At 42.6% G+C, this 26360-nt stretch overlaps 1 protein-coding gene across 4 annotated transcripts in view; it reads right to left on the reverse strand.

The window, feature by feature from the left end:
* LOC139547840 (serine/threonine-protein kinase SIK3 homolog) overlaps nt 1-26360 on the reverse strand; it is a 49584-nt gene that overhangs the window by 12908 nt on the left and 10316 nt on the right. The window contains exons 2-16 of one of the 4 annotated variants that reach the window (XM_071356965.1): nt 23330-23446; nt 23047-23110; nt 22609-22770; nt 22351-22475; nt 21876-21999; nt 21633-21751; nt 21383-21493; nt 21015-21149; nt 15383-15460; nt 14622-14731; nt 14350-14506; nt 14117-14266; nt 5483-5556; nt 4857-4991; nt 3640-3781 (exon numbers count right to left, since the gene is read on the reverse strand). In XM_071356965.1, coding sequence (XP_071213066.1) covers nt 3640-3781; nt 4857-4991; nt 5483-5556; nt 14117-14266; nt 14350-14506; nt 14622-14731; nt 15383-15460; nt 21015-21149; nt 21383-21493; nt 21633-21751; nt 21876-21999; nt 22351-22475; nt 22609-22770; nt 23047-23110; nt 23330-23446 — 1803 coding nt within the window. Of the gene's footprint in view, nt 1-3637; nt 3782-4856; nt 4992-5482; nt 5557-14116; nt 14267-14349; nt 14507-14621; nt 14732-15382; nt 15461-21014; nt 21150-21382; nt 21494-21632; nt 21752-21875; nt 22000-22350; nt 22476-22608; nt 22771-23046; nt 23111-23329; nt 23447-26360 lie in introns of all 4 variants that reach the window. The other 3 variants (XM_071356964.1, XM_071356967.1, XM_071356966.1) reach the window with 3 other exon arrangements.

The following is a 26360-nucleotide window of genomic DNA, read 5'->3' on the forward strand; positions in this document are numbered from 1 at the left end:
TGATAAAGTAAAAAAACTAACGTAAGAAAATGTGGAAAAAATAAAGGGGTCTGAATACTTTCCAAATGCACTGTAAATTCCAATCGTACTTCATCAAAAGCCTTTTCAAAGGCAGCTATAAATACCAGGCCTGGTTTCCCAGATTCTTCATAGTGTTTTATTGTTTCTAGTAATTATATCTCCAATGTCCATGTAAAGTCCATGTAAATCACCTGTCTGATTAGGATTAATAATGTCCGACAATACATTTTTACTTCTATGCACAATGCTAGAATTTTTGCATCACAACACGGAAGTGTAAGGAAACTCACATTTTTTAAACGGACTGGATCTTTATACTTACCACTTGGATTCTGTTTCAGTAATAAGGAAAATCTGACTTTCTTGTTGAGTATCTGATAATCTACTATTTTTATAGGAGTGGTTAAAAAACATGCTAATAATGGTCCTCTGAGTATATCAAAAAAGGTTTGGTACACCTCCACTGGTGTGCCATTCTGCCCTGGAGTTTTCCCAGACTTAAAGGCTTTAATTGCATCAAAAGGTTCCTCCTCTGTAATTTGGCCTTCACATGAGCCTTTCGGTACAGCTGTTAATTTTACATTATTAATAGAAAACAAATACATACAATTAACTTAGGTTAGTGGAGATGGAGGAGACAAACGAAAACATACTTTAAAAGGACTTTGCTTCCTCTCAAAATATTGTTAGGTGAAGTTTCAGTAAATTATTTTTGGTAGCATTTCTATGTTGAAGATTTTTAAAATTATTTGGTGCATTTTTCCAATATTACATCCAGGTCGCTTTATTTTTATAATATATTACACTCGATTTTTCTTGAATAAGTTCTTCCATTTCTTTTTGTTTTTCCTCTCACTTATTCTGTGCCTCTATGTTACAGTTATTATTGCTATCTATCTGTATTGTTAGTCATACTTCCTTTGTTATAATGGGCTCTTTTTACCTAAATTGCTTTGTTTTAGAGATGAGTACTGAATTGCATGGCCTCTAAAGGCACATTTAAAAGTGTCCCATACAATAAGGGGACCTGCTATACCTATGTTATGTCTGAAAAAGTCAGTTCTAAATTATTCTGTCTTAGCTAAAAAACAAGTTATCATTCAATAGGCTTTGATTCAATTTCCAATACTCTCGCCCATGTGGGAATTCTGTACGAGTAATGTATATGAAAATGATTTGATGGTCCGACTGCATTCTGTCCCCTCTCAACACTTTTTAAAAACTTTGGGTGCCAGCAAGAATGACATAAGAAAGTAGTCAAGATGACTAGCTTGATTGAGCCTCCGCCATGTATATCTCACTAGGTCAGGATATTTAAGCCTCCATATTTCCACTAGTTCCAATATATCAATGACATTGGTGATTTCCTTAAGTGCATGAGGGTGATAGTTTGTAGTGCAATTTCCTTTAAGATCCAGTTTATAATTTACCACCATTGTATTGCTTGTAGGTTTGATAAATTATTATATATATTTTCAAAGAAGCATGGATCAGCATTATTTAGACCGTATATATTAATGAGCCAAATCTGTTTATGGTCCAATAACATATTTAAAATCACCCATCTACCTTGAGGATCTGTTTGGACAATTTGCAGATTCATATCAAAATGAATGTTTATTAAGATCATCAACCCTTTTGAGTTTCTTTGCCCATGGGAGAAATATATCCCCCTGACCAAATTGTTGAATGAGTTTCCTGTTAATAGATATTATATTCCTTTTCTTTTATCCAGGTAAATACTGATAGTCTTTTCTTATTATCTGCTAAGACATTACAATTATAATTGGCTATACTTATTTCACAATTTACCATAATGAGATAAATTGAATTTGCAACTTGTATCATAATATATGTTTGTAAACTTACCATTAAAAAGTACCATAGTGATTGAGTGTCCATATAGCTGTACCATGATATTTGCATTGCTATTAAGTTGACCTCCAATTGTTCTCCACTTTTCCACCCTTTCCTCCACAAACACCACAAGCTCAGATGTTGTTACAGTTGCTCCATCCTCCAGCCCAACTCAAGAAAGGACTTGACGTGCAAATGCAAATACAGTTGCAGCTGTTTGAGAAGGCATGCAAAAATGGGGACATTTGATGAACCAATGTCAAGTCCTAGCTGATGGAGAAATTCTTTGTATATTATGCTCACCCATCAGAGAGCAGGGGCGGTGCTGCTTTAATGGGTCTCCGACCGCATTCATCTTCCTCTTTTGGATGCGTATAGGCTAGTTACAGTAGGCCCAAGCAACAGATAAGGACTTCTCCTTAGTGTATGGGTCGCACAGGTGGGTGTCTAGAATATAGGGTTGGGGACCGTCTCATCATGATAGGCCAACAAATCAATAACCTAGATTTATAATTTGTTTTACAATGTTTATCCTATATCTGCACAAGATTGAAAGCTCTCTCTCACAACCCCTGCTCGCAGACACACATGGGCTCTGGGATTTGCAACCATTTCCCTTTTTCACTCACTTAACACACTTTTCCCAAACACAAAAACACACACCCCCCCTTCCATCACAATACACCCACATACTGTGCCTTCTATGTCCTCTGTTTGAGTACTTTTGTGTTCCAGTTCCTTCTATTTGGAGATGTATTATTTAGCTAATTATCCTTTTGTCTAATGCTGTCTTATCTATTTATAAAATACTATAAATAGAAAGTCGAATACTAATTATTTACAACATTCCCTACCATCTTGAATGGTATAGTGTAGTTGTGGTTTATTTCTTTATCAATTGTTGTATTTTATTGTTTTCCGATATATTTTATATATTTTGTGATTACAATCCCTACCATGGATAGTATTGGGTGTTCCATTATTCGACTCCTCTATGGGAACTTTGTAATATTTAGAATTACCGTCTTCGTGTCTTGGAACATTTGGTAATCAATACAGTTTATCGACTACAAGAGCTACACGTTTCCCTTTTAATCTATTCTCCTTGAAGTGTGGGTATAGAACTTTGCGCCACGCTGCAATTTTCTTTGGGAACTGATCATTCATGCCTATTTTCGTGCCAGCGAGTCTGTAGAATTATTTTTGACTTAGAATAGCCCACAAAAAGAAAACTTGTCATCCGTAGCCTGCACTCGAATAGCGAATGGAGGTTACATGCAGTTACATTTTTAATATGCTAGCATAGGCAGTGCTTCCATAAAGCTAGTAAATTTAATTAAATTGCCACAATTATATTGCCAAATTAGCCTATTCCTGTCTATACAGAAAGAAATAACATAATTCTAAATAGGCTACTAAACAGTGATTTGGCCACAGAGGAATTGTTGCTTCTTTAAAAAAAAGTTGTGGATTGTTTAAAATCGTTTTGCCTACAGTCAGAAGGAAAGGCAGCGCGTGCAATTTGGGCAGATTATTGTTGAGTTGTGAAAAGTAGAGAAGCCAAGCCAGGCATATCGCAATATTTCAGAATACAGTTGCATAGCCTATAGAAATGTTGTGCAACAAGCCTAGTTACCTTGACTAAACGGTCATGTGGAATTTGACTGCGGTAATACATACGGTCACCCTAGGTAACAGCCCTAGGTGTAGGTTTACAACACCAGGTGGGGGTGTACAGAGCCAGCTGGGGATGTACAGTACCTGTTTGAGCTGCCTGATGAGGCTGCTGTTCTCCAGGTGGGCCTTAAAGGCCTGGATGGTGGTGGCCCCATCGGAGAAGCGCCTCACGGGGGAGAAACGCTCCATGGGCAAGTGCAGGGTGTTACAGTCCTTGTAGCTGGACCTGGGGAGGTGCACAGAGCCGCACACATACAGACACACAGATCCAGACGCATAGACAGGAGCCACATATAGATAGAAATGAATACACAGGTGAAGTCGCAGAAATGGATACAGAGGTGAAGTCGCACACAGACACACAGTCATACACAGATGGAAAAATTAAAAAAACATTTACATAAGCTACTCTGGTCTCTCTGCATCAGAATGTCACTGTAAACACAGAGCTGATCCTAGAGCTGTGAACACAGGATCCACAGCAGGAATGCACCACTGTGTCATCATACCCAATCCAAACGTAGACCTGATCGACAGGATCATTTGGAGAAACCCATATCTGGCTGTAACATCTAAGCGTCCTTCAGCTGCAGTCAAAAAACCAAAACATCTTGTTTTTTTCTATATCGAGAATAGCTAGCTAGCTCCTGATACTGTTCAATCAGTATCAGAAGACCAGCTGCCGGCCGTATGTATCAAGCGTCCCAGAGTAAGAGTGCTGATTTAAGATCAGTTTTGCCGTTTAGATCACAATGAATGAGATGGGGAGCTGATCCTCGATCAGCACTCCTACTCTGAGACACTTGATACAGACAGACTTCATCCAATGAGACGGCAGCTTCTCCACAACACAGACTGTCCAATGGCTGACCTGCAGCTCAGGAGATCTCAGAGCCCGGTGCAAGGCTCTGATAACTGTTCTGTTACCTAGCCTACCCCTGGATCACTAGAAGTCCTGATGTCGTATGCTCCAAGCTGGTGACTGTGATAGTGTAACCTGCACGGTGCACTGGTGTCCCTGCTCCTGTGTGCTGGCTGGGGACCATGCACACCCCCCCAGTGTGGACTTTCAGCTCATTATAAAGTGAGAATATTTGTCTCAGTGAAGGTCTCTAAAAATTCCCGTGCCCCTATCCCTGCCTCGCTGAATGCTGGGGCCCATGCATAGTGAAGGGGGTGCATGTGTGTCTGTGCATCTTAGTGCTTGTGTCCCTATCTCTATTATTGTCCCTGTGTGTTGGGGCCCAAGCATGCCCCCCCTGGCCTGGGGTGTCTGTCAGCCTCAGTGTGGGGCCCCTCACCGGCAGTGCTGCTCCGGGGCCCACCCCCTCTGCCGGGAGCCCTGGGGCCTCTGCGAGTCTGCCAGTGGCTCAGCGCCGTGCGCTGTGCTCATGAGCGCGTGCGTCGTGTGCCGCTTGGAGCGGTTCGCCAAGTACCTGGGCCGCGGGGAGGGAGACAGGAAGCAGCACTGGTCAGCTCTCTGTCCTCATTGGCCCTTGCGTGGGGAAGGGGCAAAACCACCCTCCCCTTCCTTCAGGCAGGACGAATCACATATCAGATAATTCCCACAACCCCCCGTTCCAATTTGAGGATTGGATTGTTTGAGCAAGCTTAGTGTAAGCGAAGCCGTGGCGAGATAATTTGGCGGCATAATTTGAAATGAGAGAGATAGACATATTTTAAGAGGATATTTAGAGAGGTAGATTTGGTAGAAGTTGGAGAAGAGTTGAATGATTGCCTAATGAAAGCCAGTTGCGTGATGGAGAGGGGGGAAAGAAGACACCGGAACAACAGTGGCCCGGTCCCCCGGTGGCAGAAAGCAGTGCTGCAGCCTACTTGCACCTCGACTCCCAGTAACCCAGGAACACTAGCGCTTCTACAGTCACTCCTCAAAGCCCCCCGGTCCCTGTGCCCCTCCCAGGCTTACCTCTGCACCGCCTCCTGGTCGGGTTCCCCATCAGAACCCTCCTCATCCACCGGAGCCACAGCCGGGATGGGGTGCTGCGAGAGGGAGGGACAGAGTGAACGGGAGGAGATGGAGAGAACATGATGAGGAAAAACAATGTTGGACAGTGAAACTCTGTAAACAGGTGGGAGATGTATAAAACCACTCAACTCAGTAGACAGAGTAGGTACATTGGCACTGACAGAGAACATAGCATAGTAGACTGGACAAAAACAAAAACTATGCTCTTAACAGACCTGCGTTCAAATACTATTTAGGGTATTTCAATTACCTTCAAAGACATTTGGAAGAACATATTTTGATGTTTTTTCAAATAAAAAATAAGTAGTTGAATATTGGAATGTATTTGGAAATACACTGGGAAAGTACTAGCATGTATTTAAAAATACTCAAACACACAGTGTAAAAACAAATAAATACTCCCATGCATTTGAACCAAGTATTTGAAATAATGGATTTGTAAATAGCTATTTAATAGGAAATTTGAAAATACATAAAAACTTCCAATGTACAGCACCAGTCAAACATTTGGACACACCTAGTCATTCAAGAGTTTTTCTTTATTTTTACTATTTTCTACATTGTAGGATAATAGTGAAGACATCAAAACTATGAAATAACACATACAGAATCATGTAGTAAGCAAAAAAGTGTTAAACAAATCAAAATATATTTTATATTCTTCAAATTAGCCACCCTTTGCATTGATGACAGCTTTGCACACTCATGGCATTCTCTCAACCAGCTCCACCTGGAATGATTTTCCAACAGTCTTGAAGGAGTTCCCACATATGCTGAACACCTACTGGCTGCTTTTCCTTCACTCTGCGGTCCAACTCATCCCAAACCATCTATATTGGGGTGAGGTCAGGTGATTGTAATTGTCTCTGACCCCCTCCCAGGTAGGGGGAGTGATGAGCTCTACAGCAGAGTCTCACAACTCAATCGCTGGTTGAAAACAGTTTTCTGCCCCTCCCAAAAGATTTTTGAGAAAATAAATTGTAGATAATTGGCCCGCTTTCTGGGACTCACCCACAAACAGGACCAAGCCTGGCCTGCTGAGGAGTGACGGACTTCACCCTAGCTGGAGGGGTGCTCTCATCTTATCTACCAACATAGACAGGGCTCTAACTCCACTAGCTCCACAATGAAATAGGGTGCAGGCCAGGCAGCAGGCTGTTAGTCAGCCTGCCAGCTTAGTGGAGTCTGCCACTAGCACAGTCAGTGTAGTCAGCTCAGCTATCCCCATTGAGACTGTGTCTGTGCCTCAATCTAGGTTAGGCAAAATTAAACATGGCAGTGTTCGTTTTAGCAATCTCACTGGAATAAAGACCTCCATTCCTGTCATTATTGAAAGAGATTGTGATATCTCACATCTCAAAATAGGGCTACTTAATGTTAGATCCCTCACTTCAAAGTCAGTTATAGTCAATGAACTAATCACTGATCACAATCTTGATGTGATTGGCCTCACTGAAACATGGCTTAAGCCTGATGAATTTACTGTGTTAAATGAGGCCTCACCTCCTGGTTACACTAGTGACCATATTGCCTGCGCATCCCGCAAAGGTGGAGGTGTTGCTAACATTTACGATAGCAAATTTATATTTAAAAAACGACTGTTTTCGTCTTTTGAGCTTCTAGTCATGAAATCTACGCAGCCTAATCAATCAGTTCTTATAGCTACTGTTTACAGGCCTCCTGGGCCCGTATACAGCGTTCCTCACTGAGTTCCCTGAATTCCTACCGGATCTTGTAGTCATGGCAGATAATATTCAAATTTTTGGTGACTTTAATATTCACATGGAAAAGTCCACAGACCCACTCCAAATGGCTTTCGGAGCCATCATCGACTCAGTGGGTTTTGTCCAACATGTCTCCGGACCTACTCACTGCCATAGTCATACTCTGGACCAAGTTTTGTGCCGTGGAATAAATGTTGTGGATCTTAATGTTTTTTCTCATAATCCTGGACTACCGGACGACCATTTTATTACGTTTGCAATCGCAACAAATAATCTGCTCAGACCTCAACCAAAGATCATCAAAAGCCGTGCTATAAATTCTCGGACAACCCAAAGATTCCTAGATGCCCTTCCAGACTCCCTCCACCAACCCAAGGACGTCAGAGACCAACATTAAGTTAACCACCTAACTGAGGAACTCAATTTAACCTTGCGTAACACCCTAGATGCAGTCGCACTCCTAAAAACAAAAAACATTTGTCATAAGAATCTAGCTTCCTGGTATACAGAAAATACCCGAGCTCTGAAGGAAGCTTCCAGAAAATTGGAACGAAATGGCGCTACACCAAACTGGAAGTCTTACGATTAGCTTGGAAAGACAGTACCGTGCAGAATCGAAGAGTCCTCACTGCTGCTCAATCATCCTATTTTTCCAACTTAATTGAGGAAAATAAGAACAATCCAAAATGTATTTTTGATACTGTCGCAAAGCTAACTAAAAAGCAGCATTCCCCAAGAGAGGATGGCTTTCACTTCAGCAGTGATAAATTCATGAACTTTTTTGATGAAAAGATCATGATCATTTGAAAGCAAATTACGGACTCCTCTTTAAATCTGCGTATTCCTCCAAAGCTCAGTTGTCCTGAGTCTCTCAAGGGAGACACTCAAGTTTTTTAATGCTAAACATCTCTTGACACATTGATGAAAATAATCATGGCCTCTAACCCTTCAAGCTGCATACTGTACCCTATTCCAACTAAACTACTGAAAGAGCTGCTTCCTGTGCTTGGCCCTCCTATGTTGAACATAATAAACGGCTCCCTATCCACCGGATGTGTACCAAACTCACTAAAAGTGGCAGTAATAAAGCCTCTCTTGAAAAAGCCAAACCTTGACCCAGAAAATATAAAAAACTAAAAATCGAATTGTTTTATTCAAGCAAGCTTACACCCAACAGAAGACCCCACTCTTGCCTCCTCTCTAGTGGGTTAAAATGGCAGACTTGGCACAGAGTAACCGTTGGAGTACTACCCTGTTACTGTCATTTTGAGCTATGGCTAGGTTAAGCAAAGCTACTATTTAATTGAGTTATTTCAAGTTATTTGAGTTATTTCTCCCATTCCTCTCAAAAATGTTAGAAAAGGCTGTTGTGCAGCATTCTCACTGCCTTCCTGAAGACAAACAATGTATACAAAACGGTCCAGTCTGGTTTTAGACCCCATCATAGCACTGAGACCATACTTGTGAAGGTGGTAAATGACCTTTTAATGGCTTCAGGCTCTGCTGAGGCTCTGCATCTGTCCTCGTGCTCCTAGACCTCAGTGCTGCTTTTGATACCATCGATCACCACATTCTTTTGGAGAGATTGGAAACACAAAATTGGTCTGCACGGACAAGTTCTGGCCTGGTTCAGATCTTATCTGTCGGAAAGATATCAGTTTGTCTCTGTGGATGGTTTGTCCTCTGACAAATCAACTTACATTTCGGTGTTCCTCAAGGCTCCGTTTTAGGACCACTATTGTTTTCACTATATATTTTACCTCTTGGGGATGCCATTCGGAAACATAATGGTAACTTTCACTGCTATACGAACTAGAGGTCGACCGATTATGATTTTTCAACGCCGATACCGATTATTGGAGGACCAAAAAAGCTGATACCGATTAATCGGACGATTTTATTTATTTATTTGTAATAATGACAATTACAACAATACTGAATGAACACTTATTTTAACTTAATATAATACATCAATAAAATCAATTTAGCCTCAAATAAAATGAAACATGTTCAATTTGGTTTAAATAATGCAAAAACAAAGTGTTGGAGAAGAAAGTAAAAGTGCAATATGTGCCATGTAAGAAAGCTAACGTTTAAGTTCCTTGCTCAGAACATGAGAACATATGAAAGCTGGTGGTTCCTTTTAACATGAGTCTTCAATATTCCCAGGTAAGAAGTTTTAGGTTGTAGTTATTATAGAAATTATAGGACTATTTCTCTCTATACCATTTGTATTTCATATACCTTTGACTATTGGATGTTCTTATAGGCACTTTAGTATTGCCAGTGTAACAGTATAGCTTCCATCCCTCTCCTCGCCGCTACCTGGGCTCGAACCAACAACAGCCACCCTCGAAGCAGCGTTACCCATGCAGAGCAAGGGGAACAACTACTCCAAGTCTCAGAGCGAGTGATGTTTGAAACGCTATTAGCGCTCACCCCGCTAACTAGCTAGCCATTTCACATCGGTTACACCAGCCTAATCTCGGGAGTTGATAGGCTTGAAGTCATAAACAGCGCAATGCTTGAAGCATTGCGAAGAGCTGCTGGCAAAACGCACAAAAGTGCTGTTTGAATGAATGCTTACGAGCCTGCTGGTGCCTACCATCGCTCAGTCAGACTGCTCTATCAAATCATAGACTTAATTATAACATAATAACACACAGAAATACGAGCCTTAGGCCATTAATATGGTCGAATCCGGAAACTATCATCTCGAAAACAACACATTTATTCTTTCAGTGAAATACGGAAACGTTCCGTATTTTATCTAACGGGTGGCATCCATAAGTCTAACTATTTCTGTTACATTGCACAACCTTCAATGTTATGTCATAATTACATAAAATTCTGGCAAATTAGTTCGCAATGAGCCAGGCAGCCCAAACTGTTGCATATACCCTGACACTGCGTGCAATGAACGCAAGAGAAGTGACAATTTCACCTGGTTAATATTGCCTGCTAACCTGGATTTCTTATAGCTAAATATGCAGGTTTAAAAGTATATACTTCTGTGTATTGATTTTAAGAAAGGCATTGATGTTTATGGTTAGGTACATGTTGGAGCAACGACAGTCCTTTTTCGCGAATGCGCACTGCATCGATTATATGCAACGCAGGACACGCTAGATAAACTAGTAATATCATCAACCATGTGTAGTTATAACTAGTAATTATGATTGATTGATTGTTTTTTATAAGATAAGTTTAATGCTAGCTAGCAACTTACCTTGGCTTCTTACTGCATTCGCGTAAAAGGCGGGCTCCTCGTGAGGCAGGTGGTTAGAGCGTTGGACTAGTTTAACCGTAAGGTTGCAAGATTGAATCCCTGAGCTGACAAGGTAAAAATATGTCGTTCTGCCCCTGAACAAGGCAGTTAACCCACCGTTCCTAGGCCGTCATTGAAAATAAGAATTTGTTCTTAACTGACTTGCCTAGTTAAATAAAGGTGTACAAAAAATAAAAAATAAATAAAAAGGCGTCCAAAATGACCGATTTCCGATTGTCATGAAAACTTGAAAATCGGCCCTAATTAATCGGCCATTCCAATTAATCGGTCGACCTCTAATACAAACGACACACAGCTGTACATTGATGAAACATGGTGAAGCACCAAAATTTCCCTCCCTGGAAGCTTGTGTTTCAGACATAAGGAAGTGGATGGCGGCAAATGTTCTACTTTTAAACTTGGACAAAACAGAGATGCTAGTTCTAGGTCCCAAGAAACAAAGTGATCTTCTGTTAAATCTGACAATTAATCTTGATGGTTGTACAGTTGTCTCAAATAGAACTGTGAAGGACCTCGGCGTTACTCTTTTTCCATCTACGTAACATTGCAAAAATCATTAACTTTTTCAAAAAATGCTGAAAAACGTATCTGTGCTTTTGTCACTTCTAGGTTAGACTACTGCAATGCTCTACTTTCCGGCTACCCGGATAAAGCACTTAGTGATAAACACGGCTGCTAGAATCTTGACAAGAACCAAAGAATTTGATCATATTATTCCAGTGCTAGCCTCTCTACACTGAATTCCTGTTAAGGCTAGGGCTGATTTCAAGGTTTTACTGCTAACCTACAAAGCATTACATGGGCTTGCTCCTACCAACCTTTCCGATTTGGTCCTGCCGTACATACCTACGCGTACGCTACGGTCACAAGATGCAGGCCTCCTTACTGTCCCTAGAATTTCTAAGCAAACAGCTGGAGGCAGGGCTTTCTCCTATAGAGCTCCATTTTTATGGAATGGTCTGCCTATCCATGTGAGAGACGCAGACTCGGTCTCGACCTCAAAGTCCTTATTGAAGACTCATCTCTTCAGTAGGTCCGATTATTGAGTGTAGTCTGGCCCAGGAGTGTGAAGGTGAACGGAAAGGCACTGGAGCAACGAACCGCCCTTGCTGTCTCTGCCTGGCCGGTTCCCTCTCTCCACTGGGATTCTCTGCCTCAAACCCTATTACAGGGGCTGAGTCACTGGCTTACTGGTGCCCTTCCATGCCGTCCCTAGGAGGGGTGCGTCACTTGAGTGGGTTGAGTCACTGACGTGATCTTCCTGTCCGGGTTGGCGCCCCCCCTCGAGTTCGTGCCGTGGGGGAGATCTTCGTGGGCTATACTCGGCCTTGTCTCAGGATAGTAAGTTGGTGGTTGAAGATATCCCTCTAGTGGTATGGGGGCTGTGCTTTGGCAAAGTGGGTGGGGTTATATCCTGCCTGTTAGGCCCTGTCCGGGGGATCGTCGGGCGGGGCCACAGTGTCTCCCGACCCCTCCTGTCTCAGCCTCCAGTATTTATGCTGCAATAGTTTGTGGGTCAGTCTGTTATATCTGGAGTATTTGTCCTGTCTTATCCGGTGTCCTGTGTGAATTTAAGTATGCTCTCTCTCTCTCTCTCTCTCTCTCTGAGGACCTGAGCCCTACGACCATGCCTCAGGACTACCTGGTCTGATGACTCCTTGCTGTCCCCAGTCCACCTGGTCGTGCTGCTGCTTCAGTTTGAACTGTTCTGCCTGCAGCTATGGAACCCTGACCTGTTCACCAGACGTGCTACCTTGTCCCAGACCTGCTGTTTTCAACTCTCTAGAGACAGCAGGTGCGGTAGAGATATTCTGAATGATCGGCTATGAAAAGCCAACTGACATTTACTCCTGAGGTGCTGACCTGTTGCACCCTCTACAACCACTGTGATTATTATTATTTGACCCTGCTGGTCATCTATGAACATTTGAACATCTTGGCCATGTTCTGTTATAATCTCCACCCGGCACAGCCAGAAGAGGACAGGCCACCCGTCATAGCCTGGTTCCTCTCTAGATTTCTTCCTTGGCCTTGGCCTCTCTAGGGAGTTTTTCCTAGACACCGTACTTCTACACCTGCATTGCTTGCTGTTTGTGGTTTTAGGATGTGTTCTGTACAGCACTTTGTGACATCAGCTGACGTAAGAAGGGCTTTATAAATACATTTCATTGATTGTGGAGGCCAGGTCATCTGATGCAGCACTCCATCACTCTCCTTCTTGGTCAAATAGCCCTTACACAGCCTGGAGGTGTGTTGGGTCATTGTCCTGTGTGAAAAACAAATGATAGTCCAACTAAGCGCAAACCAGATGGGATGGCGTATCGCTGCAGAATTCTGTGGTAGCTATGCTGGTTAAGTGTGCCTTGAATTCTAAATAAAATCACTGACAGTGTCACCAACAAGTACCCCAACACCATCACACCACCTCCTTGATGCTTCACGGTGGGAACCACACAATGCGGTGATCATCCATTCACCTACTCTCCTTCTCACAAAGGCATTGCAGTTGTAACCAAAAATCTCACATTTGGACTCATCAGACCAAAGCACAGATTTCCACAGGTCTAATGTCCATTGCTCGTGTTTCTTGGCAGAAGCAAGTCTCTTCTTATTGGAGTCCTTTAGTAGTTGTTTCTTCGCAGCAATTCGACAATGAAGGCCTGATTCACACAGTCTCCTTTGAACAGTTGATGGTGAGATGTGTCTGTTACTTGAACTCTGTGAAGCATTTACTTGGGCTGCAATTTCTGAGGCTGGTAACTCTGACGAACTTATCCACTGCAGCAGAGGTAACTCTGGGTCTTACTTTTCTGTGGCGGTCCTGGTGAGAGCCAGTTTCATCACAGCGCTTGATGGTTTTTGCGACTGCACTTGAAGAAACGTTCAAAGTACTTGAAATGTTCCGCATTGACAGACCTTCATGTCTTAAAGTAATGATGGACTGTCGTTTCTCTTTGCTTATTTGAGCTGTTCTTGCCATAATATGGACTTGGTCTTTTATCAAATAGGTCTCTCTTCTATATACCACCCCTACCTTGTCACAACACAACTGATTGGCTCAAACACATTAAGAAGGAAAGAAAATCCACAAATTAATTAACACAGTTAATTGAAATGCATTCCAGGTGACTACCTCTAGGATTGAGGTAGATTGAGGCTGGATGAGAGAATGCCAAGAGTGTGCAAAGCTGTCATCAAGGCAAAGGGTAGTTACTTTGAAGAATCTAAAATATAACATATATTTTGAATTGTTTAACACTTTTTTGGTTACTACATGATTCCATATGTGTTATTTCATAGTTTTGATGTCTTCACTATTATTCTACAATACAGAAAATAGCAAAAATAAATAAAAACCCTGGAATGAGTAGGTGTGTCCAAACTTATGACTGGTACTGTAAATAGTTGATTCCGGCTATATTATTTATTTATATTTACATTATACATGGAAAATAAGTATTAAATAACAAATAATCAAATACGTACACATATATTTGAATCCAGTTCTGGCTCTTAAACACAAACACACATTGGGGGGTGGGGGGAGGGGAAGGGACTCACAGGGTTGGCGACCAGAGGGGACTGTCCACGTGGCCTCTTCAGTAGCTGGGCGTGCAGCTGGATGTTGGCCCCGCCGTCCGAGGCCCTACGGCCCAGGGGTCCCATGCCATTCAGCAGCTGCAGGGTGGGGGGCTGCAGCAGGGACTGCTCCTGGAGGGACAGAGAGAGGGAGAGGTGTCAGGACTATAACTATACTCTGTCATACCAAACACACATCCCTTCCGATCCCTCACCTTGTATTCCAGCTGCTGTGTGGGCTGCAGGTGTGGGTTCTGGGTGGGCATCAGTGTGTGCATGTGGCCCATGGTGGGGGGCATGGGGAAGGGGGGCTGTGGGGCCACACGGGGGAACCCAGGGGGCAGCTTCTGCAGATCCTCCTGCATCTCTGTCCTGATAGAGAAGAACACAGTCAGTAAGGAGATGCAAGCAAGCAAGCAAGCACACACACAGACGGCAAGACAGAGACGAAAGACAAACGGACGGACAGACAAGGTGTATACAGTACCTGGGGTCTGGGACGCCCACAGTGTGACGCCTCATGGACAGGTATCGAGCCATTGCCTCTGGAGACGGCTCCTCTGCGTCATCACTGTCCAGGGCCATGTTTCCGTCCGGCTACACAGCAAACGACAAACAATATCTGTATGTGTAAAAATGCATTTGTTTCTACATTTGTGTATGTGGTATGTGTATGCCTGTGTATCTGAGTAATTCAGAGTTGGATATATATGAATCACAGGGATATATTAGTGTAGGATCTTACAAAACAATTGCTGTGCAGCCTAGATACAATGTTCCCAAATTCCTACTTAAAAAGTCCCAGTGCAGTTTTATATATTTCCACACTATGAGATTGGAATAATACTGTGAAATTGTGAAAATTATGATAATGCCCTTCAAGTGTAAGTGAAATTTCATTGTTTTGGTGGGATAGAGTCCTGGCCTGCCTGGTAAATTGGTTAAAAGACCAATCAGAAAAAGAGCTCCAAACCTCTCTGCCAATAGCTAGTTTTCCAATCCCCAATCAGACCACAGTCCAAGCAAAATTCTTGCTTGAGAAATTGCTCTTTGCTAAAAAAGCTATTTTCTCTTTGCTAAAAAAGCTATGATCGCTTTAAGCTATTTTAATTGAAAACAATCACAGTGAGGTACTTAATTGTTACCCAGAATGGCTTAAAGCAATCATAGCAAACAGGCCACCATGTCAGTGTCACTAGAGCAGCTGCATTGCAGGATTGTGTAATGGATGTGGTTAGACTCACTAACCTCAACGATCTGGTTCTCTGGGTTGATCAGCTGGACGTGAGGGACATTCATGCTAACAGGATTACCCTGCTGATCCGTCTGCAGGAAAAAGACATGCATGCACGCACGCACACACACACACAAAAAGACACACACAGGTGAGGTCACTCAAGGATTGCACTGATTGGCTCGCAATCTGCTCTGGCCTGCTGCTAAGTGGATATGGGTCACTCAGTTCACCTCAACAAAACAGATGGAAATGATTGTCACTCACAGGCATCCTTCCTTCAAAACGTGCCTTTTTACTATAATATATAACATGCCAATTAGCAGACGCTTTTATCCAAAGCCACACACAGGGCCTTCAGAATGTATTTGCACCCCTTGACTTTTTCCAAATTTTGTTGTGTTACAGTCTGAATTAAACATGTATTACATTGAGATTTCTTGCCACTGGCCGACCCTATAATGTCAAAGTGACATTTGACATTTGTACAAATTAATAAAAAATGAAAAGACAAAATGCATTGAGTCAATAAGTATTCAACCCCTTTGTTATGACAAGCCTAAATAAGTTCAGGAGTAAAAATGTGCTTAACAAGTCACATAATAAGTTGCAAGGACTCACTCTGTGTGCAATGATAGTGTTAAACATTATCTTTGAATGAATACCTCATCTCTGTACCCCACATATATAATTATCTGTAAGGTCCCTCAGTCCAGCAGTGAATTTCAAACACAAATTCAACCACAAAGACCACGGTGGTTTTCCAATGATACGCAAAGGGCACTTATTGGCAGATGTAACGGATGTGAAATGGCTAGCTAGTTAGCGGGTACGCGCTAATAGCATTTCAATCGGTTACGTCACTTGTCTGAGACCTGAAGTTGGGTTTCCCCTTGCTCTGCAAGGGCCGCGGCTTTTGTGGAGCGATGGGTAACGACGCTTCGTGGGCAACTGTTGTTGACGTGTGCAGAGGGTCCCTGGTTCGCGCCCGTGTCGGGGCGAGGGGACGGTTTAAAGTTATACTGTTACATTGGTGCCGTGACCCGGATCACTGGTTGCTGCGGAAAAGGAGGAGGTTGAAAGATGGGTGAGTGTAACGGATGTGAAATGGCTAGCTAGTTAGCGGGTACGCGCTAATAGCATTTCAATCGGTTACGTCACTTGTCTGAGACCTGAAGTTGGGTTTCCCCTTGCTCTGCAAGGGCCGCGGCTTTTGTGGAGCGATGGGTAACGACGCTTCGTGGGCAACTGTTGTTGACGTGTGCAGAGGGTCCCTGGTTCGCGCCCGTGTCGGGGCGAGGGGACGGTTTAAAGTTATACTGTTACACAGACATGGGATATCCCTGTGAGCATGGTGAAGCTATTAATTACACTTTAAAATGGTGTATCAATACACCCAGTCACTAAAGATACAGACATCCTTCCCAACTCAGTTGTTGGAGAGGTAGGAAACCGCTCAGGGATTTTACCATGAGGCGAATGAAGACTTTAAAACAGTAACTGAGTTTAATGGCTGTGATAGGAGAAAACTGAATATGGATCAACAACATTGTAGTTATTCCACAATACTAACCTAATTGACAAGAGTGAAAAGAAGGAAGCCTGTACAGAATACAAATATTCCAAAACATGTATCCTGTTTGCAACAAGGCACTAAAGTAATACTGCAAAAAATGTGGCAAAGCAATTCACTTTTTGTCCTGAATACAAAGTGTTGTATTAGATTTGTCCCAAACATATTAGTGAGTACCACTCCACATATTTTCAGGCATAGTGGTGGCCGCTTCATATTGTGGATTTGCTTGTAATCGATAAGGACTGGGGAGTTTTTCAGGATAAAAAAGAAACCGAATGAAACTAAGCACAGGCAAAATCCTAGAGGACAAACTGGTTCAGTCTGCTTTCCACCAGACACTGAGAGATGAATTCCCCTTTCAGCAGGACAATAACCTAAAACACAAGGCCAAATATACACTGGAGTTTTTTACCAAGAAGACAGTGAATGTGGCCGAGTTATGGCAAATGGTTATGGCAAGACCTGAAAATGGTTGTCTAGTAATGATCAACAACCAATTTGACAGAGCTTGAAGAATTAAAAAAATATATATATTAAAAAAATATATATAATATTTCAGCAATATTCACTATTCAGGTGTGGAAAGCTTTTAGTGACTTTCCCAGAAAGACTCACAGCTGTCATCGCTGCTTAAGGTGATTCTAACTCAGGGTTTTGAATACATACAGTGGGGAGAACAAGTATTTGATACACTGCCGATTTTGCAGGTTTTCCTACTTACAAAGCATGTAGAGGTCTGTAATTATTATCATAGGTACACTTCAACTATGAGAGACGGAATCTAAAACAAAAATCCAGAAAATCACATTGTATGATTTTTAAGTAATTAATTTGCATTTTATTGCATGACATAAGTATTTGATACATCAGAAAAGCAGAACTTAATATTTGGTACAGAAACCTTTGTTTGCAATTACAGAGATCATACGTTTCCTGTAGTTCTTGACTAGGTTTGCACACACTGCAGCAGGGATTTTGGCCCACTCCTCCCTACAGATCTTCTCCAGATCCTTCAGGTTTCGGGGCTGTCGCTGGGCAATACGGACTTTCAGCTCCCTCCAAAGATTTTCTATTGGGTTCAGGTCTGGAGACTGGCTAGGCCACTCCAGGACCTTGAGATGCTTCTTACGGAGCCACTCCTTAGTTGCCATGGCTGTGTGCTTCGTGTCGTTGTCATGCTGGAAGACCCAGCCACGACCCATCTTCAATGCTCTTACTGAGGGAAGGAGGTTGTTGGCCAAGATCTCGCGATACATGGCCCCATCCATCCTCCCCTCAATACGGTGCAGTCGTCCTGTCCCCTTTGCAGAAAAGCATCCCCAAAGAATGATGTTTCCACCTCCATGCTTCACGGTTGGGATGGTGTTCTTGGGGTTGTACTCATACTTCTTCTTCCTCCAAACACGGCGAGTGGAGTTAGACCAAAAAGCTCTATTTTTGTCTCATCAGACCACATGACCTTCTCCCATTCCTCCTCTGGATCATCCAGATGGTCATTGGCAAACTTCAGACAGGCCTGGACATGCACTGGCTTAAGCAGGGGGACCTTGCGTGCGCTGCAGGATTTTAATCCATGACGGCGTAGTGTGTTACTAATGGTTTTCTTTGAGACTGTGGTCCCAGCTCTCTTCAGGTCATTGACCAGGTCCTGCCGTGTAGTTCTGGGCTGATCCCTCACCTTCCTCATGATCATTGATGCCCCACGAGGTGAAATCTTGCATGGAGCCCCAGACCGAGGGTGATTGACCGTCATCTTGAACTTCTTCCATTTTCTAATAATTGCGCCAACAGTTGTTTCCTTCTCACCAAGCTGCTTGCCTATTGTCCTGTAGCCCATCCCAGCCTTGTGCAGGTCTACAATTTTATCCCTGATGTCCTTACACAGCTCTCTGGTCTTGGCCATTGTGGAGAGGTTGGAATCTGTTTGATTGTGTGTGGACAGGTGTCTTTTATACAGGTAACGAGTTCAAACAGGTGCAGTTAATACAGGTAATGAGTGGAGAACAGGAGGGCTTCTTAAAGAAAAACTAACAGGTCTGTGAGAGCCGGAATTCTTACTGGTTGGTAGGTGATCAAATACTTATGTCATGCAATAAAATGCTAATTAATTATTTAAAAATCATACAATGTGATTTTCTGGATTTTTGTTTTAGATTCCGTCTCTCACAGTTGAAGTGTACCTATGATAAAAATTACAGACCTCTACATGCTTTGTAAGTAGGAAAACCTGCAAAATCGGCAGTGTATCAAATACTTGTTCTCCCCACTGTATCTAATCAAGATATATTAGCATTTTATTATTGATGTTTTTCTTATTTATTTTTTACACATTGTATAATTTCCTTCCACTTTGACCGAGTATTTTGTGTAAATTGTTGACAAAAAATTATGTCAATTAAATCAATTTTAATCCCACTTTGTAACACAGTAAAATGTGGAAAAAGTCAAGGGGTGTGAATACTTGCATGCTTTCATACATTTTATATAGGGGTGGACCCAGGAATTGAATCCACTATCCTGGTGTTTCAAGTGTCATGCTCTACCCTACCAACTGAGCTACAGAGGACCACTAAAGTACTAAAGTTAGTCCCTCCAGGATTCCATTTTTAAATAATTTTTTATTCATCAATTGCCCGCATATTATGAGGGCTTGCAAATTTGACCAATCACTGCACTATTTCCACAAAACAGTCAAATCATCACAGTATTTTAGCATAAAACTAGTACAAAAAGAGGCCTTGCATTTTCAACCAATCACCACATAATATGGTTCAATCAAGCCATGCGTCAAAACTTTTCCCATTGTCAGTGCATTTTCACTCTAAATTGGACAAAATCATTGCATATTGCCATGCAAAATGTCAGAATGGCCTACATCAAGCATTTTTGACTGCAAATATATATATTTTTAAATACCCTCAAAATCTTGGAGTGACAGTAAAGTACTAATCACTAAAATACTAAAAGGCACTAATCTCTCACATAGGTTAAACAAGTGTGAGCTCTGAATTCAGTGTACTTAGTAGTCACGTTTGCTTCTGTCTTTTAAAGGTTGACAAGGGAGTGAAAATTAATTCCTGTCCAGTCTTGTCAATTTTTTTCCTATACTGTTCTGATCCCACAACAGTTCTATAACCCCGGAACTTTCCTGTCCCGTCCTGATAAAAATCACTCCAGTCCCGTCCTCATTTTTAAGTGCAGAAATAAGAAATAACTTCCTCCGTTAGCTGCTTGTCTGTCCCCCCGCCGCTCTGCGTGTGAGTAGCCATAGCAACCGCTACGTTTTGGCTGTTGCTCAGCACTCACGAGACAGTTGCCTGCACACACAGCTGATAAAAACAACCACATTACGAGGTTTTGGCAATGAAGGCAGCCCTTCTACTAACCCAGAGTCGGATGAATTCATAGATCTGGACTTTGGGCCACGATTTTGAAACCCTTGCCCCAAACCAGATTAAATGGCCGGATGTCTTTTGCGCACATATCTGCCACCCTATCGGCAATCCTACTCTTCACCTCAGACGGCACGGTTTTAGTTAAATATATAAACAATTGGGCTTGACTGGTAACGCTGTTGGTAGTAGAGCAGCTATGCCGCTTGTCCCACTCTCCGGGTTAGTATTTAATTAAACCGCAGCATTTTGTTTCTTCAAGCCGTCTACTCAGTTCGTTCGTCGTCAAAGACAACAATCCAACTTAGTTAAAACATCGCTATATAATGTCAGTGATGGGTCCTTGGATGCAACGAGACATTGCAATTCCTCTCTTGAAGGCTTCATCATTCACTGACGTACGTTGGCATCTGAGGTAAAGTAGTGACTGGCAGAGGATACTGGAGCAAGGCGCGAGAGTGAGCCGATGCAAAGTGGAGAAGGGAAATTACCATTTATTTATTTTGTATTTTTATTAAGTAAACTATATATTAGGCCAGTTTGCTCCACACACTACATATTTCTAACCCCCCCCCCAAAAAAGAAACATAATTTAACCATGATATGGTATCTGTTTCATATAATCTTAGTAACCAATCAGATTCCTTCGAATCTGTAGATCTGAGGGGCAAAGGTTACCTGTACAGCGTTGAGAGGGTAGACAATGGGGCGGGGCGTGGGCGGGGACATGCGCAGGGTCTTGTGTTTCTTCAGGCGGTCAGAGAGCAGGCTGTAGATGGCGCTGTAGTGATCGTACGCATCAGTGTGCAGAGACTGGAGAGACAGGGTGAAACAAGAGAGCCGGTCAGCCAAGACAGACATAAGCCAATGGCATTTCATATGCACTACAGCGTTTGTCTACTGTAACAATGTGTCTAATGTGTGTGTATGTGTGTGTGTGTGTGTGTGTGTGTGTGTGTGTGTGTGTGTGTGTGTGTGTGTGTGTGTGTGTGTGTGTGTGTGTGTGTGTGTGTGTGTGTGTGTGTGTGTGTGTGTGTTGGTCCCACCTGGAGCGTGCGCTCGCGGTCCAGTCCCATCTCAGACATGGCCATCAGCACCTGCTCGTTAATGAGCTCTGTCTCCCGCTCAGACTTCACCTGCTCACATTCCACGATCAACTGAGAAAGAGAGAGAATGAGTGAGAGAGACAGGGAGAGAAAATCCATTAAAACGTTGGGTCCATTCTTCATTGAGTCCAGAGATGTCTTGTCAGATCATCCAAAAGCAGCTCGATGGAACCAGAGTTTGGGAACTCACCCTCTCAAACTCTGGGTCGGGGTCTCCCTGCTTCATCCACTTGTTCTTACAGATCTGCTCCATGGAGAGGCGTCTACTGGGCTCCAGCACCAGCATGTGTCGGATCAGGTACTCACAGTCTGTCAGAACACAAGGTCAAAGCAACACTGATGCTAGTGACACACTTCAAAGCAGCCAGTTAGACCCCGTAGAAGACGCCATTGTTTCAACTTGCAAGGTATTAGTACTGGCATCAGGTCTCACCTGTGGACATGAAGAAGGGGATGCGGAACTTCCCACTCAGCACCCGGGCCCTCAGGTTCTGGAGGGTGCTGCCGTCAAACGGCAAGGCACCGCACACCAGAACATACAGCACCACACCCAAACTCTACAGAGAGAGAGAGAGAGAGAGAGAGGGAGAGAGAGAGGGAGAGTGAAAGACAGGGGGGAAAAGAAGGATGAGAAGTAATCCTCATAGGTGAGATTCTCCACCCTTTCTCAAAAGTGGGCACATGCACACTCCCCTGTCATTGATTTGAAAGCACTGGATTGGGGTGTAAGTATTGGCTGGAGGGGATGTCCACCGTTGTTAAATCCATGCCGGGAAGTATGCAAGACAAATGCACACGTTGAGAAAAGGGTGGAGAGCTGGGACGTAGCCATGGTCCACTATAGGCTATGAGGAATAGCGGTGGTTGTTTCTTATAGAAACTAGGATTGATAAGACTAGGTCACTGACCCAGATATCCACTTTGGGTCCGTCATACTCCTTCCCTTCGAAGAGCTCTGGGGCAGCATAGGGAGGACTCCCACACCAGGTCTTTAGCAGCTGGCCTCGGGAGAACAGGTTACTGAAGCCAAAGTCTAATACAGACAGAGGAGGAGCAGGGATGTACAGAAAAGGGGGGGGGGGGGAAGTCAGGGAAAATCAACCTGGTCACTCCTAAAAATCCAGTGGAAAAACTACACACACTCGCACAAACACACTGTACTATACCTGCAATCTTGATGTTGAGGTTGTGGTCCAGGAGCAGGTTTTCGGCCTTCAGGTCTCGGTGGACGATGTTACGGCAGTGACAGAAGTGGACGGCCGCCACAATCTGCTTGAACTTCCGCCGCGCGTCCTTCTCCGCCATCCTGCCGTGCGCCACCAGGTGGTCTGAACACAGACACGTCAGAGGTCAAAGTTCAAATTCAGTTCATTTTCCTTTCACAGGAGGTTTGCTTTGCATTTCTTGAGCTCCACCACTTCACAAATCAACATTGAAACAATGACAACGTCAAACCCAGGATCACAGAGAAACAGATAGTCACTAGTCAGAGCCATTGACATAGGTAGCAAAGCCATACAATTGGACGCAGGTCGAGAGGTCAAATGTGACTAGTGAGCATACAAAAAAGACACTAGCTCACTACAAAAGAGACAGAAACTTACCGAAAATCTCCCCGCCACTGGCATACTCTGTTACTAGGTAGATCATCTTCTCATTCTCCATCACCTGATGACAGAGACAGACAGACATTTGCATTGACAATAAAACCGCTGCAGTCAACATTACTAAACACAAGGTATCAGCGGTGTGGATCCGGTGATAGACACTGATCTTGGGTCAGATTTGCTTTCTCCATACAAATGGTAAAGGTTGTGGTTGGGGGAGGGTGAGGGGATGCTGAGCCTAGATCTGCACACTCCACCCCGGAGCTGTGGATCTACTGACCTGGTAGAGACGAATGATGTGGGGGTGCCTCAGCATCTTCATGATCTGCACCTCCCTGAAGATCTTCTTCAGGTTTTCATCGTCCAGCTGGGTCTTGTCCACTATTTTGATGGCCACCTGAACAGAGAAAGAAAGCCAATGGAGTGGGGGTAGGACAAGATATTCATTGGACCATTTCAAACAAAACAAAACCATTTGAGCTAAATTATTCATCAACGAGTGACCATACTCAACTCAACAACAGGAGGTCAAAGTCAGAGCACTGATCATGGACAAAGTCCCTATTTACTCCACTCATTTTGTTCAGGGCTCAAAGGACTCTAGTCAAAGGTAGTGCACTGTCTTGGTAAAGGGGTGCAATTTGGAACTCAGACAGATGGTCAGATATGAACAATCAGTTACTTCCTTTGGCTTAGATAAAGAACCACTTGGACACCAAGACTGGGACATAGAAAGCCAAGATTCCTACCCAACTCACACCATCCGCAAAAGCCAGGATCCTAAGAATTAGCCTAATAGGTTCATCATATAATACATAATACATGGGTTTTATAAATAGCTTAGCGCTCGTCAAAGTCCCAAAGAGGGCACGCTCCTACAACCAAGCTGAAACCGGCAGCTAACCAGGCATAGAGAGACAATGCCTCAGATGTCAGTGACCTTAGGGCGGGGGATAATTTACATAACGCCACTAAAATACCAAGTCAATGTATATAATCCAGGGGTGCAAAACTCAATTCCTTAAGCGCTACAGTGCCTTCAGAAAGTATTCACACCCCCCTTGACTTTTTCCACATTTTGTCGTGTTACAGCCTGAATTTAAATTGAACTAAATAGCCCATAACATCAAAGTGGAATTATATTTTTCTAAATTAATTAAAAATGAAAGGCTGAAATGAATAGAGTTGATAAGTATTCAACCCCTTTGTTATGACAAGCCTAAATAAGTTCAGGAGTAAACATTTTCTTTACAAGTCACTTAATAAGTTGCATGAACTCACTGTGTGTGCAATACTAGTGTTAACATGATTTTTGAATGACTACCTCATCTCTGTACCCCACACATACAATTATCGGTAAGGTCCCTCATTTGTGCAGTGAATTTCAAACACAAATTCAACCACAAAGACCAGGGAGGTTTTCCAATGCCTTGTAAAGAAGGGTAGATGGGTAAAAAAAAAAAAAATTCTTCAGACATTGAATATCCCTTTGAGCATGGTGAAGTTAATTAATTACACTTTGGATGGTATATCAACTTAGTTGCCGGAGAGGAAACCGCTCAGGGATTTCACCATGAGGTCAATGGTGACTTCAAAACTGTTTGAGTTGAATGGCTGTGATAGGAGGAAACTGAGGATGGATCAACATTAGTTACTCCACAATACGAACCTAACTGACAGTGTGAAAAGAAGGAACCCTGTACTGAACAAAAATATTCCAAAACATTCATCCTGTTTGCAACAAGGCACTACCAATTACCCCACCGAAGACATTCTTTTAAAAAGTATACTCAGTAAAAACAGACTTTATATGGACAAATAAATGTCATAGAATAAAAACACAAGTTTTACATGTTCCTGAGTCTGAGGGTGGTTTTAACCTTCCAGACTTGGAATTGTATCAACTTGCCACCCAGGGATTTTACTTGCAACATATAGTTAAATATACTAAAGAAGAAAAATGGGTACATATTGAAGATGAGCATGCTCATCCTCAGAATATTTTTAAGTGTCTAATTTTAAGGACAAAGCTAAGAACAACTTCATAGTTAAAAACATAACAATATGGAACAAAATGTAACGAATTCTACAAGAACCAATATCAGTCCCTAAAAAAACTAAAACAACCCTATGGAACAATATTTGGATAGCTTTTCAGAATTCACAGATAAATTGGGCTACATGGAAAACTAAAGACATAGAAACCGTAAATGAATTGGTAATAGGAAATAAATGAATAGAATTTCCATGACAGAATTGAAATGATTTAGACAAGAGACAAAATTCACAAATTATACAGCACAACGGCAGAGTCAAAACTAACAATGACAACTAACAAACTAACAGTGAGCGAACTGATCTAAAAGAGCTTGTGCGCATAAAATCGTTTTCAATGCTTTGTAGCCGTTACATAAGTTCTACCGCGTTAATATGTTTTATGGAAAAAGGGTGTCTCCATTATGACCAATCCAAATAGCCTACCGGCAACTGGTAAAAAAGTTGTCACGACGTGTGCGCTTGCTGCTCTGTCTACGTGACTCAGCTGCAGCACTCTCTCAACGCACACACACACACCGCTCCGGCCCTCCTCTCCACCACTCACTCACTCACTCACAGCCTGATAGTCTGCAGCAGCAGGTCACCGTGAAATATATATATTTCTAAGAGAAATACATTGGTGGCAATGGTGCAATTTAGATGTAGCCCAAAAACCCAACACATCGTTTTCAATGTAGCCCAATTTGTCTGGAAAACCGAGAACATGGCAACACTGACAACCGAGAACATGGCAACACTGATAACCCATAGCTTCTTGGAATGCTATAAAATCATACAATTATGGGAGGAGTTACAAAATTGGCTGTCAGAAGTATTACAATGTAAATGTACTTCTAATCCGTCTTTCTGCATATTTCAAGACATGGCATATGAGGGTGCAGTGAGGTACCCTATGGGTTGGACAATACTTCTCGTCAATCATCTTGAAAAAACGTGTACTTAAAAAAATGGAAATCAACAAATTCTCCATCATTAACACAATGGAAAGGTCAAATACTTTATTATCTAAATGTTGAAGGTGCATGGGCTACAGACAGAAACAAAATGGTGCAGTTTGAGGTCATGTGGCAGAGAGTGATACTGGCGCTGGAGATGGTGGTGTGAGCAGGTGGTTCTGGGCAGGGGTTATGTTGTGGATGTTTGTGTGCTGTATGTTGTTGTATGTGTATGCATTGTATTGCAAAAAAATATGTAATAATCTCACCCAAAAAATTTATACTGCAAAAAATGTGTTAAAGCAATACATTTTTTGT

The sequence above is a fragment of the Salvelinus alpinus genome, chromosome 21 (assembly GCF_045679555.1).
Source record: "Salvelinus alpinus chromosome 21, SLU_Salpinus.1, whole genome shotgun sequence".
Classification (NCBI taxonomy): domain Eukaryota; kingdom Metazoa; phylum Chordata; class Actinopteri; order Salmoniformes; family Salmonidae; genus Salvelinus; species Salvelinus alpinus.